Source organism: Cyprinodon tularosa, unplaced genomic scaffold (genome assembly GCF_016077235.1).
Source record: "Cyprinodon tularosa strain WSP-4 unplaced genomic scaffold, ASM1607723v1 ctg1289, whole genome shotgun sequence".
NCBI classification, from domain to species: Eukaryota; Metazoa; Chordata; class Actinopteri; order Cyprinodontiformes; family Cyprinodontidae; genus Cyprinodon; species Cyprinodon tularosa.
The window spans coordinates 46,036-65,290 of NW_024038102.1; the positions used below are offsets into that span (position 1 = coordinate 46,036).

General features: G+C 37.8%; 1 protein-coding gene across 1 annotated transcript; it reads right to left on the bottom strand.

Annotated features, from left to right (window-relative positions):
* Positions 1–261: 261 nt before the first annotated feature.
* Positions 262–1,311, bottom strand: LOC119777881 (gamma-crystallin M3-like). Its single transcript, XM_038276883.1, has 3 exons — positions 1,008–1,311; positions 676–915; positions 262–594 (listed from the first exon to the last, which is right to left on the bottom strand). Exons 1-3 carry the CDS (start codon positions 1,020–1,022, stop codon positions 316–318), a joined length of 534 nt encoding a protein of 177 aa, XP_038132811.1. The 5' UTR covers positions 1,023–1,311; the 3' UTR covers positions 262–315.
* Positions 1,312–19,255: the final 17,944 nt, after the last annotated feature.

The following is a 19,255-nucleotide window of genomic DNA, read 5'->3' on the forward strand; positions in this document are numbered from 1 at the left end:
AACTTGTGACCAATAGCGTCTCTACCAAAGTGGAAATCAAACCTACGCCCTTCGGTAAACCCTATGGTACGCTACTAACTGCTGCATGAAGAATACTTATTCAGATAAAAAATGGAATCTGTCTGCTATATCTGAACTAAAAAAAGTGTTCAAGTCTTATTAACTGAATAATAATTACTAAACAAATATTTCATTCTAAAATGGGGAAATAAGGGCTCACAGTGAGGTGGTTTCGGGTAATTCGTTAGAAAAAGAAGCTGGTTAAAAGACAGCGTTTGCATTTTATTTGAAAACTTGCTGTTTAGCATTGATGCTCTAATAGCAGGAATCCATGATCCTCCTCATGCTCATGAACCTCATGCCGCTCATTCCCATCTCCCTGAAGCTCCTGTACTCCCCGGGCCTCAGGTACATCATGCGCCCTTTGTAGTGGGGCTGCTCGTACATCAGCCAGTGGCCGTCCATCACATGGCAGGACATGCAGTCAGACATTTGGTAGCGATCCATGATGGATTCACAATCCTCCATCAGCTCGTACATCTGGCCTCCAAAATCCTCCCTCTCATAGATCCTCATCCTGAACTGGCCTCTGTGCTGTAAATCAAAATAAAGACATCTCATCAGAGCAACCTTGCCTAGTTTTCTTTGTGTTACTCTTTATTTAAACGTCCATACCATGGGGATCATGCGGCAAGACTTGATACAGTCGCTCATGCCCATCCGCTGATAGTCAGAGTACTCTCCTCTCCTCACAAAGAACTGGTTTCCCATAAAGTTTGTGTTGTCATAGACCATGAAGCAGCCGCTCTCCACCCTGCAGGAGTGACACCTGCTCAGGTGGGAGGACATGTCAGCACAGTCGCTGCTGGTCTCATAGGAGCGACCCTGGAAATTTCTTTCCTCGTAGAAAATTATCTGAAAAGGCAAAGGAAATATTATCACTCTGACAGTCACTCTTCAGCATCTAAACATGCCATAAACATTAAAAGCAGACGTAAAGAACACACCTTTCCCATGGTCATGACTACACTGGCACTTCTTTTGGGTCTAATGGACTTCCCAGTTTTATCCAGATCCTCCCGCTGCTTTTATACCAGAACTTGCATCCAAAAGGGTTTATGATCTCTTTGTCCAAATTCCTGACAGAGCAACATGGAGCAGCAGCCCTGCCCAGCCCGACAGCTCTGGTCGGTTCAGTTCAAAGAGAGCTTTAATCGATCGGGATTTGCCATGGTTGCATTTGTGAGTAGAGGCCCCGTTTGTTTTGTCCCTGCTACTGCTATAATCGTGTGCTTTCCACTGAACGAGAAACAATTAATCTGAAAAAAAAAACAAATCCTTTTATAGCCTCATGCATTTATATGCTTGCTAAAATACAAAACTTTCAATCATTTAATTCAAAGTTAAAACCTGTTATTGTGTTACTATAGAATCATAAACAGAAATAAATATTCAATTCAGTTTATTTCTATAGCGCCAAATTCACAACACGTGTCATCTCAAGGCACTTTACAGTTCAACCAGATCATACAATCAAATTGATACAAAGTTTTCTATCTAAGGAAAACCAGCTGATTGCATCGACTCATTGACTCTTCAGCAATCCCTCACACTAAGCATGCTTGTAGCGACAGTGGAGAGCAAAAACTCCCTTTGAACAGGAAGAAACCTCCAGCAGAACCAGGCTACTGTATTCGACTACTGTTATGCATGAAATAAAGGAAAATCTACGTGGTGGATGTATTTTTGCAATTTCTCTGTAGCAAATTGGTGTAATGTTTGCTTTGATTATTGCAATTTGACAAAAATTGAAAATTAGTAGCAACAGCTACTTCAAGAAAATGACCAATAAGACTTTTGTCATTTTGTTTACATGAGTGTAAAAAAAAAAAACATTTTGTTTGGAACAGCTCTCTGCACAATTTCATCTTTTTAAATGTGTAGCCTTGAAAAATAGTAAAAAAAAAAATATATATATATATATATATTAGTGCTGTCAAAATTATCGCGTTATTATCGCGTTAACGCGAGGCCATTTTAACGGCGATAATTTTTTAACGTGAGATTAACGCTATGTGGTTTTATGGTACAATTTTCCAAGTACATCCCGCTGCAGCCTGCGAGAAGGCGGGGCTATTTTCCCCCAGTCTATGCATTTCTCATAGGCTTCAAGAGCGGAGCTCCTCAAGGAAAAAAGACGCTCAAATACTGGGTGACGCTAGTGCCTTTTCTTTAAGCCCCGCCACCACCAACAAACAAGTTGAGTGTCTGGTAACTAGTAGCAACCTGAAATACGCTGAGAAAACAGATTACTGAGGTGAAATGGAATCTGCTACGACACTCTTGCTGTCTGTGTACGCCACAGGTCGGTATCGTGTGGGTCTGTGTGTGTGTGTGTGTGTGGGTGGGTGGGTGTGTCTGTGTGTGTGTGTGTGTGTTCTCATTTTTGTTAAGAGGCTGAAAAGTAACTTTCTAGAGCGTAGACTACCTCCATCTAGTGATGTCGGTCTATTGATTTTGATGTATTGATTGAAAATTGTTCATTATTATCTTGGTTAATTAACATCTAATGTTAACTGTACTACATTTTATAGCAGTAGGGTAAAATGCTTGTCTTTGTTCAAAAAACTGTATTAACTGTAAAGACTGTCTTTTACATCAGCCTGTTTTCAGGGCCTTTTTTTTGGCTACATATTTGTTATTTTTTGCTACATGCCTCCCCATCTTCTTGCCATATGTTTCTATGGCATAAATCAGTGTCTGTGACCTGTTTTCATTTTAAAAAAAGAACATTGGCACAAACCTAGCCTATATGTATTTTTTGTATGTCATCGAGAGTATTTAAATGATTTTTAATCAGAAAAAAAATTTGCGATTAAAATGCGATTAATCGCGAGTTAACTCAGGCATTGATGCGATTAATCGCGATTAAAAAAATTTAATCGATTGACAGCACTAATATATATATATATATATAAATTAGGGCTGTCAGTTTTAAAGCGTTATTAACGCGTTAACTGCTTTAGACTATAACGCCGACATTTTTTTTAACGCACGTTAATCGCGCATCAAAACAAATGCACCGTGCGCTTTTGTTTTTTATTTTTCCGCAGCGCTCGCTGTACTGTTTGTTTTACCCTCGGCGCTTTCAGGAACGCTAAGTTTTGGGAGAGACCGCAGCATAACAGACCCGTGCTTTGAATGAGCAAAAATGGCCAACAGACAAGGTATCCTGAATGATACGTTTCTTTTTTAAGTTATGCCAGAAGGTTCTCTTGACAAAACCCAAGTCCTATGTCTATGTTGTCCAGAAGAAACGAGCGTCTCACTGGCTTAGTGCCAACAAGACAAAGAAATGAACTAAGTCATGTGGAATGCACTGCTGCTGCACTTCCTGTTCAGACCAAAGGAATATTAAAGCATTTTGAAAATGTTCTACATGTAAAATGTTATGTTGTTGAGATGACTGCAAAGCCCAGTTATTGTAATTTTGTCTGATTTATTTATTATTTTTGTGAGTAAATTCATTTAATTTTAATTAAGTCTGTATTTCATAATGGAATGTGCACTTTATTTTAACATCTTTATTTTTGTCCTATGTTTCAGAAAAAACTTAAGCTTACGGAGTACTTTGAAGTACTGTTTACTGTTATGTAGTTTTGTAAAGTTTTGATGGAAGCATAACGCCTAATTTAAAATTTAGAATTTAAACCAGGATATTTTTATTCTAGTTTCTTAAAAGTACTTGAAAAATAATGCTAATAAAAAAAAAAGTTGTATAAGCATGTGTTTTTTACATTATTGCACAATTGCATTTTTAAATTGCCAAATAAAATAAATAAAATAAAAAGATCAAATATGCGATTAATCTCGAGTTAACTGTTGATAAAATTGCGATTAATTGCGATTAAAATTTTTAATAGTTTGACAGCACTAATATAAATATAAACCTATATATAAATATATATATTATAAATAAATATATATATATTATATAAACAGTAATATAAACATATGACTTTAAATTTAGTTATAACATTTTTTTAAGCGAAATGCAAGCGAAATTTCATTAAAGCTAACAACCTTAATAAAAAATATTTTTGTGAAGAAATAAAAGTATCTTTTAGACTACCCTTAATATATGACTATATTATCTCACCAAGTCCTTCCTCTTAAACATATACTTGCATGCATGTGCAGGTAGATGCATGTGAACCGGGCCAATAAGGGCTCACCAGTGTTGCATACAAGCACAATGGCAGAAGGTGCAACCAGTGGAACAAAACGCTCACCTGAAGACAATCAAGATTATTGCCACAAAAAAAAAAAAAAAAATAAAACAGAGTCAGAGCACCATTGCCCCTGCAAAGTACGCAAACTGAAATTAGATGGCGTTGTGCTTTTTTTTATATTTCTGTCAAAAACCAATCAGGAACTAGATACGGCTACAGTGAAGAAGTGCAGTCGAAAAAAACTTTGTTATTTTTACCCAAATGGAAGTTAGAGAAAATAATGTTTACAAAAGATTAAGTGGAGAATTCTCCTGGGAGTTCTAGGTCGACTGTTTTGCTCTCCTCCCAAACCTCCAGCACAGACATTGGGCAGTTTCCACTGCCTCTTCCTGCTCCGTTTGCCCAGCAGGCTTCTCTGATCTACCACTGTCTTCCTCTGATCTACTGCTGTGGTTCCTTAGCTGCAGAGGAGGCCAGCTGCAGCATCCTGGTTGTGGTGTTCTCCCTGCCAACTTTCTCGCTCTGATTTCCCTGCTGCTCCAGAATGCCTTCTCACCGAAATCCAGCCCCTCCTGGACTAACTGAACAAGGAGCATCTTGCTTGCTAATGTTTTTGCAATCAAAATGTCTGGATTTCAAGGGACAAATCTATGATATTAATATTTTGACTAATATTGCTATTAATTAGTATAACCAAATTCTTGTGTCATGTTATTAAGCTTGATAGAAAGTTGTGTTAAATGTAGTGTTGTTTAGGTCTGCAGACAGGGCTCAACAGCACACCTAATTCATTCAGTTTATTTATATAGCTCCAATTCACAACACAACACCTCAAGGTGCTTTAGAGAGACAATGGTCAGATAGATCTACAGATGTAGATATGGTTTTTGGTTGACATTCTTATGATTACAATGCTTATACAGGTAACAACAGTTAACAGTCGAATCCATTGAATTGATGAAAGACATGATTGAATCTCATTATTTTCCATGTCTCACTTTCAGATGTCTGTTTCTCAAAAGCTTATTATGAAAGTCTAGACTTGGAGATATAGGCGTGACCGTGGATGAGTTTTACATCCTGGCTTGATCGGTTCGACAAAGACAAAGGCTCCACTGGTGCAGCTACTTCGAGCCACGCGCAAATAATTCAGCTAAATGCTGTGTTGCATTTTTCTTTAATAGACCTTGAGGTTGAAAACAGATTAATTGGTTCAGCCAAAAATAGCAGATCAACTAAATTCACCTTTTCTAACCAATTTTCTGAACTTAAGAAAACATCATAATGTGAGGAGTAAGTTGTAATTTTTCTTAAATGAACAACTATTAACCTAAAAATCAACAGTGGAAGCCAATTTCGATTGAATTCGGTTTATTTATTCAGCTTCAATTCACAACACATCTCGAGGCACTTTACAGCAACTATTTAACCAAATCAGTTCAAAGCAAATTAGGCAAATTAGTTTAAAGTTCTCTAAGTTAAACCAGCTGATTGCATTGACTAATTGACTCTTCAGCAACCCCTCAAATCAAGCATGCTTGTAGCGACAGTGGAGAGGAAAAACTCCCTTTTAACAGGAAGAAACCTCCAGCAGAACCAGGCTCAGTGTGAGCGGCCATCTGCTGAGGCCCACTGGGGTTCAAGGAGACAGAAGCAGACATAGAAAAAGAAGCATAGATACAAAAGGCAGCTGTAAAAGGCGGCCCCGTCCAGGAAACACACAGCCAGGCAGATGAGCTCCGAGCCAGCTCCCATGTCAGAGGATGAAGAGAGCACATCCAGTTAGTCACAGTCAGAGAAACAGGACTACACTGAAAAAACGGGCCGATCTCCAACATCTAGAAACAAAGGTGTTGATGGCAGCAGCACAGCTGATATTTCTCTCCAGGATGGAGTCACAGTCAAATAGGAGCAGACCAGATGAAGCTACTATGAACTTCCTGATAGTAATAAATTACAACAGTCCCAGGTTTAATAAAGTATATTTGAATTGAATTGATATCTGAGATCAATTTAATCCCATCCAAATGAAGTGACTGACAAATCAGCTTCTTTTACAAAGACTCTGGTCCAAAGACTATAACTTCTGTTTTGTCTGAATTCAGGAGCAGAAGTTAAGAGTCATCCAGGTTTTTACGTCTTCAAGACTTGCCTGTAATCTATCTAATGGGTTAGCTTCATCTGGACTCCAAACTGCTTTGGTGGAAAAGGCCTATTAGTGTGCTTGAAACAAGGAATGACATTTCTAGTTGTGATTACATCACTGACAGGAAATTGCTAAAACTACACGACTGAGGGCCGGATTTTCCAAGATCCAATTTTGCGTGCAGTAATTTGCGCTCGCAAACTGGAATTTTGCGCGAGGGGCTGAACCATGGTTTGCGGGTGATTTAACAAGAGTGATTGCGTAACTGGTGGCAGGTGCAAAACTGTTGGAGACGCCCTATTTAAATGATGGTTTTGTGCATTTTGTGGTTTGCGGCAAAGTAGTTTGTAGTTTGTACAAACTAGTGCATTAAGAAATGTAAATCTTACAGTGACCCCCAACAATAAATAAATAAATAAATAAATAAAAAATAAATAAATATATATATATATATAAAGAAAAAACTTTGGCAACCTTTATTCCCTAAGGTGGTATGTGGCTGAATTTCTACTTCACTGCAGTAAAAAAAAACAAAAAACAAAAAAAGAACAGGTGTTTTGTATTGGCCTGTAGAAAAATGCACATACCAAATGGCTCACAATGGGACTGTGGATGAGATTACTGCGCGTATGCATCCCCGCAGCATTGGCATGTTGCTCCACAGGCGCAGGGGGGAGGTCGGGGTTCTCCGGTAGGGCGTCAGGGCGACATGGCATTTAGAACGTCGGACAGCACTTCTGAAAAACTAGATTGGGAGATCCCAGCTCTCGCTGCAACCGTACGCTGGAATTACCCAGATGCAAAAAAGTGCAATGTTGCAAGGAGTTTAGTGATATCTGGTATTGCGTGGGTCCTCCTTGTGGCTGGCTCCAAATCCATTCAGAGTTCGCCCAACAACTCCAAAATGGCAATGCTGGATAAACGATATGTTTTCATGATCGTTTCCTCGTTCATTCCATAAATATTCACATGGAGTGAAAAAATGCGTTCTCTGCGTCTCCTTGCTTCATTTCGATGTCTCCTTCTTGCGACAATAACCGCTGCCATGTGTGCGCAATTACGCATACACACCATTTGCACCTTCTTATGAAACGTCTTAAATATAGAGTCAGATACTGTTAGCAAAATTGCTTTCAGGTTTGATAAAACACTTTGCGAGTGCTAAATTAATATATTTACATGTTCTCCTCCCACAAGACGCACTTTTGCGTGTAAACGCCCCATATTGCATATACATTGCAGAAAAAGTACTAAATGGATAAGAGGCGCTATTTAGCACGTTTTAAAGACCAAATCCTTTTAGCACGCTGTTGATAGATCAGTTTGTACATTTTTTAGCGTGCGCAGTGAAATAGCTCACGTTTTTATACACGCAAACCTTTGATAGATCCGGCCCTTAGTGTAGAGACACTTTAAAGCCTTTTGCAAAATGTGCCAGTTCTTAGCTTGACAACTGACATTTGGATGAGTTATGTTAGCCCGGTGTCACTAAATGCTGAAGTTTAACCAAACAGTGGGTTGACAAATACTTGTCAGAGGTGTCAAGTAACGAAGTACAAATACTTCGTTACTATACTTAAGTACACTTTTTAGGTATCTATACTTTACTCCATCACTTATTTTTCCTCCTACTTCTGACTTCTACTCATTACATTTTCACACAAGTATCTGTACTTTCTATTCCTTACATTTTTAAAACAAACATTACTTGTTACTCTTGGCTTCGGTTTATTGTTCCGCTTTTGTTGTCATGTGCTCCATCCAATGCAGATCATTGGCTCCATCCACATCTAGTGAAAACTAGTGTAATTGGATGAGTCATAGAACGCAAACACTCATTGGCTAGCTAAAGGAAATCATCAGAAGCAAGCAGGTGTTCTTCAAACTGCTAACGTGAATTGTCTATGCCATGCTACAATGTGGGATTCAGGAAAAGATGTTGAAATGTCTGAAAGGTCGGACACAGGCGAGAGCGTATCGGGAGACGGAGACCAACAAGACCTCCCTCATCCTTGGCCCTATCTCAGAGTATTTTTAGAAATAGTCGAAAAATTGAGCTTTCAACTCATATAGTGGCATCTGGGTGTTTTTTTAAAGGGTACTTTATACTTTTATACTTTAAGTAGTTTTTGGAGCACATACTTTTTCACTTTTACTTGAGTAAAGAGGTCAAGTTGATACTTCAACTTTTACCAGAGTGTTTTTAAACTGCAGTATCTATACTTCTGCTTAAGGAACAAATGTGTGAACTTTTGACACCACTGCATATTGTACTACTGTAGGTAATAGTGATAAAAACACGAGAAAAGCAATGACTGATGCTGGACTTCTGAGCCTTTAATGTTTTGCATACATTCTCCAGCTGGTGGCTAACCTAAGGGGCTTTTAGTCCAGAGGAGTGTGAATGATGCTTTGGCTGCTGGTCGGAAAATCTTAAGGCATTTTCAACATAATGCATGCACACAACAAATGCACAATAATACTTCTTTACTGAAAATACAAAGAAGCAAATCAACCATACAATGAAATAATACAACTGCATGTGCAAACCTGTTGGAACAGGACATTTTACACATGGTAGTCTTTCATTTTGCAGAAGTGGGGCCTTGGCATATATGAATTAGACCACAAGCTTCCAGATAGTTTAACAGGTTGGCAATTGCTTGAAAAAAGGTTTGCTGAAGTAGCTCTCAAGCATGAAGATGCTAATGCCAGGAGAAGCTGCTCTGATTATTTTCCCAGTTATTATTGTAATGTTGTGTATCTGTCAAAGCACACAGAGCCATCTTCAGGTTAATGCTACCTCACTGTTTTCTTTTATTCTGCTTTCCCTAACCTCAGCAGTCTACATAAATAGTGAGGAGGCTCCACCTAGTGGTAGGAACACATGGATACAAATACGTCACATCTGTCCCCATAAGAATTTCTTATTAAATGTATTCATCTGAACTTCTACATATTGACTTTATAGTTTGCAGATCAAAACACCCCAATTATCTTCAAAACAACTAACTGTCATTGGCCAGGTCTTGTGACCTGGAGGAACGTATCGCTTTACAGTAACTGCCTTTACTAGGAACAAAATTTATGGTTATTTATCGTGTGTTAAGAGAAAAATGAGGGGGTTATTTTTTCACTGTCATTCATTCATTTATAAAAATCTTTGTTAAATAAATATTTAGTTTGGAGCTAAATATTTATTTTAGAAACAAAATATTTAGCTAGCTCCAAGCTAGGTAAATATTTAGCGAATATGCAAATTCCCTTGTCAAAAAGCGGAAGTGAACTACCAAAGTAAAAAGCCGGGGAATCTCTTTACTATTTATACTAAATATTTAGCTCGGTTTAAGATAAATATTTAGTTTGTTAAATAAATTTTTCATTTAGAGCTAAATATATATATTTTTTTAAACAAAATATTTAGTTTGGAGCTAAATATCTAAAAACTAAGTATTTAATTTGCAAACTACAGTAATTATTTTGCTCCAAGCTAAATATTTATTTAACAAAGTAAGATTTTTTATAAATGAATGATTAACATACTGAAAAAATGACTTGGAAAAAATAACCCCTTAAAACATGCTAAATAACTATAACTATTGCTCCTAATTTTTGACTGTTTTACTTTACAAACGGCAAGCCAGAGTTTTCTGCCAGATTTTATTCAAAGCCCAGGCTAGTTGTAGGTGGCACACCAACAGCTGTCCTCTGGTTAATGCTTCCTCATTGTTTTTTTATTTTGCTCTCTCTCTCATCAGCAGTCTATATAAACAGTGGGATCCAGGCTCCATCTAGTGCTGGAAGGATGGACACATACATATATCACAATATCTGTGCTGGTCTGTTTGTTTATATCAAAACATGATTAAAACAAAACACTTTATTAAGCTAAAATATTTTACAAAAGTAAATTTGTTAAACAATTAATATAGAGTATCCAAATGAATCTATTATTTAATTCAGTTAACATAATACCAAAATGGGTTTACTTGAAGGTACTTGAAGGTATAATTTACTAATATTTGCTAACAATTCTCATACTAGCACATATGTTAACAGTAAATTTATTATTATCTATGTTTCAAGTAAAAGGATTTTTTTCCCCTGGAATGTCAACCTTGTAATAGAGGCCAAATGAATCCTGTAGGTGGAGCAGAAGAACAACAATAATTTTAACGAAGCCATGCATCAGTCGGTGCAGCTGATAAGTTAAATTGGATAAAATATCCCAGAGGTACCTCTCAGCTCCACGAAGCATAGTGGAAAGCCAGAATTTTTAGCTCAGTTTCACATATTAAAGATAAAAACAGAAAAGCAGGTAATGAAGAAATGCTGTTTCATAAAAGAATAAAATAAAAAAAACGTCCCCTTACTCTCCTAAATTAGGTTTAGACTTAACAGATGGACTCAGTCAAAGTTAAACGTTTGTACAGTTATGGTCTGTTTAAAGCAGGCATCCCCAAAGTCGGTAGCCTCGTGAGACCATCCTGAATCCGTCTGGAGACTCTCTGTTGAAGAAAATTTGGAGCCATTCACCAAACGAACGTCCAATCAGCGTTGGCTTTGAGGCGGGTTGAGGTGTGACGCAACGAAAAGTGCGACAGTTCAGTCTAAAGAACATGGCGGCTTCAGCCGATGAAACTAGCGTTAGCGTAGCTATCGAGCAAGTTTTATCAGAATTACAGAGTATTTCTTCACTGAAAGAAGAGCAAAACACTGCTCTGGAGGCTTTTCTCAGAGGAAAAGATGTTTTTGCTCTTCTCCCGACTGGTTTCGGCAAAAGTAGCCTGGCTTGTGGTTGTGTTTTCGTCGTCGCTCTGTTAGTACGTCATATGCTTGGTTGATCTGATTGGTTTATTTGGCCCGTCTATCACCAACATAGGCCAATCAGCTAACCAGTATTTTCGCCCCTTCCCAAAATTACTTCTACGGAAGGTTTCCAGATGGATATGCGGAGCAAATCCATCTGACGGAGTCAGGTTACAAAGTCGAACCTCGAGGGCCGCTTTCCTGCAGGTTTTAGAGGTTTCCCTTCTCCAGCACAGCTGATTTACATTGATAGTTGATTAACAGGCTTTTGCTGAACTGCACTCATCAGAATCAGCTGAGCTAAAGCAGAGAAACCTCTAAAATATGCGGTCAGATGTCTGGTTTAAAGTCTGTTAAACAACAACAATCTTTAAGAATACATTGATCAATAGTAATGTCCCCATAGAAAATTATGAACCGAATAAGGTTTAAATAATTAAAGTTCTTGACTATATTTATTGTTTTTAATGTAGGCTGATAAAAAAATACAACAACATTTAAATCACCAACAGAATTCACTGGTTTCTGATCCAAGTCTCTACTGATTCAGCAGATGCTGCATAGCATAAATCCCATCCTAACTTTTTTATTTTTGCTTTCATCAAACCAAGGTGAGGCTCAGTGTATTTCTTTTATAAGATAGACTGTTTATTAGATAACCAGTATTGCTTCTATTGGCTAACTTAAAGTAAGCTAGGCTACATGCTGACATTTAATGAGTTAAAACTATTCTAACAGGTCTGTCAAATTATATTTACCATCGATTGGATGACAGGCATTCTGCAAGTCACACAAGGGAGCTTGCAGTCAGATGTCAATATACGATTATTTTATGACCATTGGCCAGACATTAACATCACATTTCTGTATCTCTATAATGGGTCTGTATTATGAGTCTTCTCAATTCAGAGGGCCCCATGCCTGTCTTTGCCTAGGGTCCCAAATTTCCTAAATCCGCCCCTGCTTCGATTCTCTCCTCCGGGTTTCATCTGTCATGTAGAGAATTACCTCTCCTGTCGCGGGAGTGCGCATCGCCCTAAACTCATGCCCACTGATGAGAAAACGGATTGAAATATGAACGAAAAGGCAGATTATGAACATATTCTTAATGTTTTCATATTTCTTATAAGGGATGCCTTAAAATTACATGGAGACACTTTTCAGTCGATGTGCTACAGTCAGTGTGCAATGAATAAATTCTCTGCTCAGTGGATGCCAATTCCCCATTTTGTTATCAACACCATTCTACATCATTTCTGACACTTTATTTGTTAAACTTAGAACCTGGAACCTGCTGAAGATTCCCTCCCCTCCTAATTTTCACATTTATTGTCCCAGACTTATTAAATTCATACCACAATCACAAAGAACAAGTATGATTATGTAGAGAAACTTGCATAATTGCAAACACATTTCTCAAACAGGGGAGGGAGATCTCCGCAACTTAGAACCTGGAACCTGTGGAAGATTCACTCAAATTGCGTTGGCTTCTCAAAAGCACACAGCCTGCCAAATTTAGAAACAGCAATATTATTGCCATTACTGCTGATATATAATAGAAATCTATCTTGAAGTTTTGGCAGGTATTTTTATCCAGCCTCTTTGACATGACATCAGCGCAGTTATAACGTCAAGTACAGAGGAAAAGCAAGAAGAAACCCATGAAGTTAACATTGTTCCACAAGATCAGGGGTTCCTAAAGTGGGGGTTGACATATAGCCAAAATATATCATAAAAGAAATACATGTGAAATATGTGAATATAAATAAATGTACCATAAACAAGTAGAGGTAATTTTAGTCTATTATGTGTTATTCAAATATTAGTTACATTATCTTGTAAAATGCACTATTAAATAAAACAAAAAACAAAAACAATTTAAAATGATGAATCAAATAAATCATTACAAAAAGTATTTATATATATATATAAAAAATGGTTATACTTTTTATAAATAGAGTAAAGTAATTACATGTGTTTTCAGGGGGTCGCCAGTCTCTGCTATCTTTATTTTTTGGGGGTTTAAACACAGGCTGACATGTTTGGGAACATCTGGAAGGAGGAGATCTACTCCAAAAATGATCAACTGCAGGTTTAACTGGAAGCAAACAGCTAAACTTAAACCAATAAAAGGAGCATCATGTCAGCCACATTGACCTGGTCCTCCCCTATAAACACATTCGCTTCAGTTTCTCCCTCCTCCCCTAACTCCATGCTGTGACTCCTTCTGATGGCCGCATGTGCAACCACACAACAAATGGTCTGGTAATTCTTTCATTAAATAAATATTATATTTTACTGTACTGTATTTTTTTTTTACTTTGATTTGGCATTGGTTAACTACTTGGATGCACATTTAGTCCACTCATTTTGTCATTTCTTGCTTGTTTGGTTTCTCTATATTAATATATTTTTCATTTGAGTTGCCAGGTCCTGGGAGGCTGTCATGAGTAAAGCCAGTAAAGGAAAGGAGACCCCAGCTGCAAAGGATCTCCTCATTGACATGGAGGCCTAGTTGGACTCTTCCACTTATTTTTAGAAGGGGTGTAGAAAGGGTTTAGGTTTCTGTATTTGGTTTTGTTTTCTATATATAAATTTGGGAAGTTTAATATTAAAGTCCTCTTCCTCATAGGTTGCTGATTTAGTATGGTGCTGATTAGGCAAATGTATTTTATGTTTCCCTCTTGTTTGAAAATGGTCTGATCAACCTATATATATATATATATATGCGATTAATCGCGAGTTAACTTAGTTATTGATGCGATTAATCGCGATTAAAAAAATTTAATCGATTGACAGCACTAATATATATATATATATATATATATATATATATATATATATATATATATATATATATATATATATATATATATATATATATATATATATATATATATATATATATATATATATATATTAGTGCTGTCAATCGATTAAATTTTTTTAATCGCGATTAATCGCATCAATAACTAAGTTAACTCGCGATTAATCGCATTTTAATCGCAAATTTATTTTCTGATTGAAAATCATTTAAATACTCTCCATGACATACAAAAAAATACATACAGGCTAGGTTTGTGCCAATGTTCTTTTTTTTAAATGAAAACAGGTCACAGACACTGATTTATGCCATAGAAACATATGGCAAGAAGATGGGGAGGCATGTAGCAAAAAATAACAAATATGTAGCCAAAAAAAAAAGGCCCTGAAAACAGGCTGATGTGAAAGACAGTCTTTACAGTCAATACAGTCTTTTGAACAAAGACAAGCATTTTACCCTACTGCTATAAAATGTAGTACAGTTAACATTAGATGTTAATTAACCAAGATAATAATGAACAATTTTCAATCAATACATCAAAATCAATAGACCGACATCACTAGATGGAGGTAGTCTACGCTCTAGAAAGTTACTTTTCAGCCTCTTAACAAAAATGAGAACACACACACACACACCCACCCACACACACACACACACGATACCGACCTGTGGCGTACACAGACAGCAAGAGTGCCGTAGCAGATTCCATTTCACCTCAGTAATCTGTTTTCTCAGCGTATTTCAGGTTGCTACTAGCCACCAGACACTCAACTTGTTTGTTGGTGGTGGGGCTTAAAGAAAAGGCACTAGCGCCACCCAGTGTATGAGCGTCTTTTTTCCTTGAGGAGCTCCGCTCTCGAAGCCTATGAGAAATGCATAGACTGGGGGAAAATAGCCCCGCCTTCCCGCAGGCTGCAGCGGGGTGTACTTGGAAAATTGTACCATAAAACCACATAGCGTTAATCTCACATTAAAAAAACTATCGCCGTTAAAATGGCCTCGCGTTAACGCGATAATAACGCGATAATTTTGACAGCACTTATATATATATATATATAAGTTTGAACTTTATTTTTTGCTAAATAAATTTGTTACCATTTTTTCCATCAAAGACTTCCCTGTGCTTCTCTGATTTTTTGGCTCGGTTTCTCACACTCCTGCTCTACACATGAGGCAGGACTTCCACCTTTTGGTCCTGAAACACTGATAAATGACAGAGCATAAAATGAAATGCAGAAATATTGGTTTAGAAAAGCAAACCAAGCTATTAACGTAACACCAGTTGTCTTGGTAATAAGAACTAAGACATTTCCAAGGGCCGGTATCCTGCAACTTTTAGATGTACCTTTGCATCAACACACCTGAATCAAATAGTTAGGACTCTAGAAGAACTGACTGCCTACGGAGGAGGTAACTCAGCCATTTGATTCAGGTGTGTTGAACCAAGGATGGATCTAAAAGTTGCATGTTTTCTTAGCCAAAACAAGGCTTTGCTTTGGTCCACTCTATAAAGCCTCCAACTCACTGCTATTTCTGACATTTTGAATTCAAAAAGCTTCCTGGATGGAAGGCAAAACGTCTTTAAACTTCGAAACAAAGTCCAGTGGATTGTTTTTTTTTTTTAAACTCTTTTGGCATCAACAGAATTAGAGCAGAAATCTGAGGATAAAAATAAATATACCCCATGGAACCCGGCACAGTTTGTTGCACTACTGCCTTGCGGCACAAAGGTCTTCAGTTTGAATCCCGCCCTTGGAGTTTGCATGTTCTCCCTATACATGCATCAGTTCGGGGTGTTCTGGCTTCTTCTCGTTTTCAAAAACATGTGAGGTTGATTGACATTTCTAAGTTTCTGTAAGGTGTGTGCATGGTTCTATACCTCTGACCTGTGATGAACTGGTGAAAAGACAAGGGATAATCCTGTCTTTTGCACATAGACCGGTGGTGGTAGACACCAGCAACCTGTGACCCTGATGGACAAGCAAAAGAAGATGGATAGAATAATAATGGGGTCAATTAAATTAAATTGGAAAATAAATGTTGCAGTAAACCATGAGCAGTTTTTCAACAAGTTCTTAAAGATGTTGATAGCTGTAGACAGGAAGGAGCTTCTGTAGCACTGTATCTTGCACTGGATCAGGGAAATTGTGGAACCTCATTTACCCCATGGTAACTCTCTGCAGCTCTATTCCATCAGCCTTTAGTTGCCTGCACACTCCTCACTCTGTTCAGGGTAATCTACCAAATCTATTTATGCTCAATGAAAATACCTTTCCACATAATTTGTCAGCATTATTTCATACAATTTCTCTTTTATTTGTGATGCTTATGAATCATAGACTCAGAGAACCCCACAGTTGTGCATTTGTGTATAAATAAACCATTCAATATTCTCCTTTCTGGTGTGTAAGATCTTGCATGTGGGTCAGGAAAAACCCCTTGAAACAAGTAAAACATGCCTATACTGTGCAAACAGTTGTGTTGACATTTTCTGAGAATTGTATTTAAATAAACTGCAGCTTTTCCAGAAGTGGTCAGTATAGAAGTTACTGGAGATTCATTCAGATTTTTGCAAAGGTCAAAATAATTGCACAAGTAGAACAGCTCATTAAGACTTTGGTGACAAGTAAACAATTTGCCTTGAATATAGGGCTGCAACAACGAATCGATAAAATCGATAAAAATCGACTTTTAAAAGCGTTGGCAACGAATTTCATCATCGATTAGTTGTGTCGCGCGATTAATGCGTCATCCGCCGCCGCCGTCATCACTGCCACTTGACTGAAGCGGGGGAAGAAAAAAAAATATGTTAGAGCGAGTCAGCGCCGCAGGTGCAGTGTTGCCAACTCAGAGACTTTTCAGACCCCACCAGCGACTATTTTTCAAAAAAGCGAATAGCGACAAATCTGGCGACTTTTTACGGTGTTACTGGTGGCTTTTGGAGACTCTTAAGTGAAAGCATGTATCATTCCTACTCTGCCGTGAGGCGCCTCCCCCCACTCCCGCAGGAGTCCCTCTCAGCGCTGCAGTCAGAGCCGCAGGATGTTTACCCTCAGCGTCCAGACTGCAAATGAAGCGCGCATGCGCCGGGATTGACGGCGCAAATTGATCACAATAATTAAAATAGCCTGCGCTTTGTAAAGTGAAAAAAGTTGTAACATGCAACTTTTGTCAAAACAAATGAACATGGCACGGAACCACCATGTTTGTTTGGTTTTAAAGTGGGGAAACGTAACGTTAGTTTCTCAGGTAGCTCATCTGATGCTTTCCTCACCTTGTTAGTAGGTTACAGACAGTGATAAGGTAGGCTACTTATTTTACTTTTAATTTCATTTGAATTAGCTTAAGCAGCGTTTATATTTACTTTATAAATAAATTAACTTGCAAATTATGAGGGCAAGGCTTTTAAAGTTTAAATCTTCTGGCAAAGATAAAGAAAAGAATATCCTGCAATTTATGGAAGTAAAGCAGAATAAAATCCAGCAAGATCAGTAATATGTCAATTAATTTTATGCCACATTCCCATGTAAATATCTGTCTTTGGAGGATGTGTTTTTTAGCACCCCTAGTTCTCTCATTTTTATTCCCAATACAATTTATAATTTGAATCACAGGGCTATTTTTATCTCTATGGTTCAGTATTTTCTCAAGTAGCAACTTTAACTGCTATACTCTCCTGTCTTAAAAGGCAGAACTCTTCTAGTCTAAAAAAACCTCATTTGTTGAAATGGGGGGACCTATTGTTTGAACCCCTTAGGGGCTTTTAAAAAAAAAATGTATTTTTTTTGCACTTTATGAAACAAAGTACCCTATATTTTGTGGATGTACAGCTACATTTCTCATGTAAGTTTGCGTAGTTTTAACACAAACATTTATTTTTCATATTGCACCAGGACAGTTAATGAGCAACCTGTACTTGTGTGCTTGTTTGTTCTGTCTAAAATGTTTATTTTGGAATAAAGAGGTTAACATAAAAAATATTTTTTGTCCGATTCATCGATTAATCGAAAAAAAATAATCGGCCGATTCATCGATTTTTAAAATAATCGTCAGTTGCAGCCCTACTTGAATACTCCACAGTGATAAACAGCCCTTCAGACAACACATGCACTGACAACTATTTAGCCTCATACATTTCAAAAATGCTCTATTGATCCTTTGAGGGATTTAGAGCATAATGTTAAAGGGGTGATAGAATGATTTTATTGGGTATTTGGTCCTTAAGGTCTCTGAATAGGGTGTGTAACATTGGTTGGGCTGAAAATGGCATATTTGCTGTTCTATGAGTCCTAACGCAAGCCTGGTTAAAAGCCCTAGAATGAAATGACAGGTTTTCTTCCTTTGATGGTATGTTCAAGAATGTTTAGATGAGCTGTGCTCTGATTGGTTGGTTTACAACAAACGAAGCTGCTGAGCAAAGACGCATCATATCAACAAGCACTCACTCACTGAACTATCAAATTGGTAGGGTGACCAGAGGTCCTCTTTTTTCCGGACATGCCCTACTTTTCATACCTAAAAAAAATTCAAAATCGTCCGGGATATTGGACATACTTTAGTATATTCGGCTGTAAAATGAGTCCTATATTTTCGTTTTTTACTGGAGGATTCGACCTATTTCACAGGATGCACAGCTTTTAGTGGTAACTAGGTGACTGTCAGAAAGTAAACGGAAACTTATTGGCTTATTTTTCTGACTAATCCAATCAGTGAGCTCTCTGACAACCAGTCGCCTGGAACGCTCGTGGAACAGAGCATCGCTTTGGACAGATACGCTGCACAGGTTAAACAAACAACCCCCTCCCTATACCCCACTTTCTCTTGTTGTGCCTGCGCAATCAATGTAGTTCTGATCCGCACATGATGGACAAATTATTGTATTGCCTGCACGCTCTCACTCGCATAAAAAAAGCACCACCTCAGATAGTCTAAAATACCGGATCCTTTATCTGACTCGTGGGCATCTGTGAACAACTATCTATATAAAGGAGACTCCTGGAGACTTGGGATGTCTGTTTCCAGCCCCCAGCCCCCCTCCTCCGGCTGAGGACGTTCGGCTAATGGCTCTCTGCTGAGGTCCGGTCCAGTCAGCGGCCCAGCAGTCAACACTTCATTCGAATTGACCTCAACTCTGGGCCTCGTTTGAATTCGCCCGTTTTATGGTGGATTTGAAGAGAAGGTAGTTGTGGATGGGGTTTGAACTTCTATGTACGTAAAATGAATCGTTATTCATCTATGAAAATG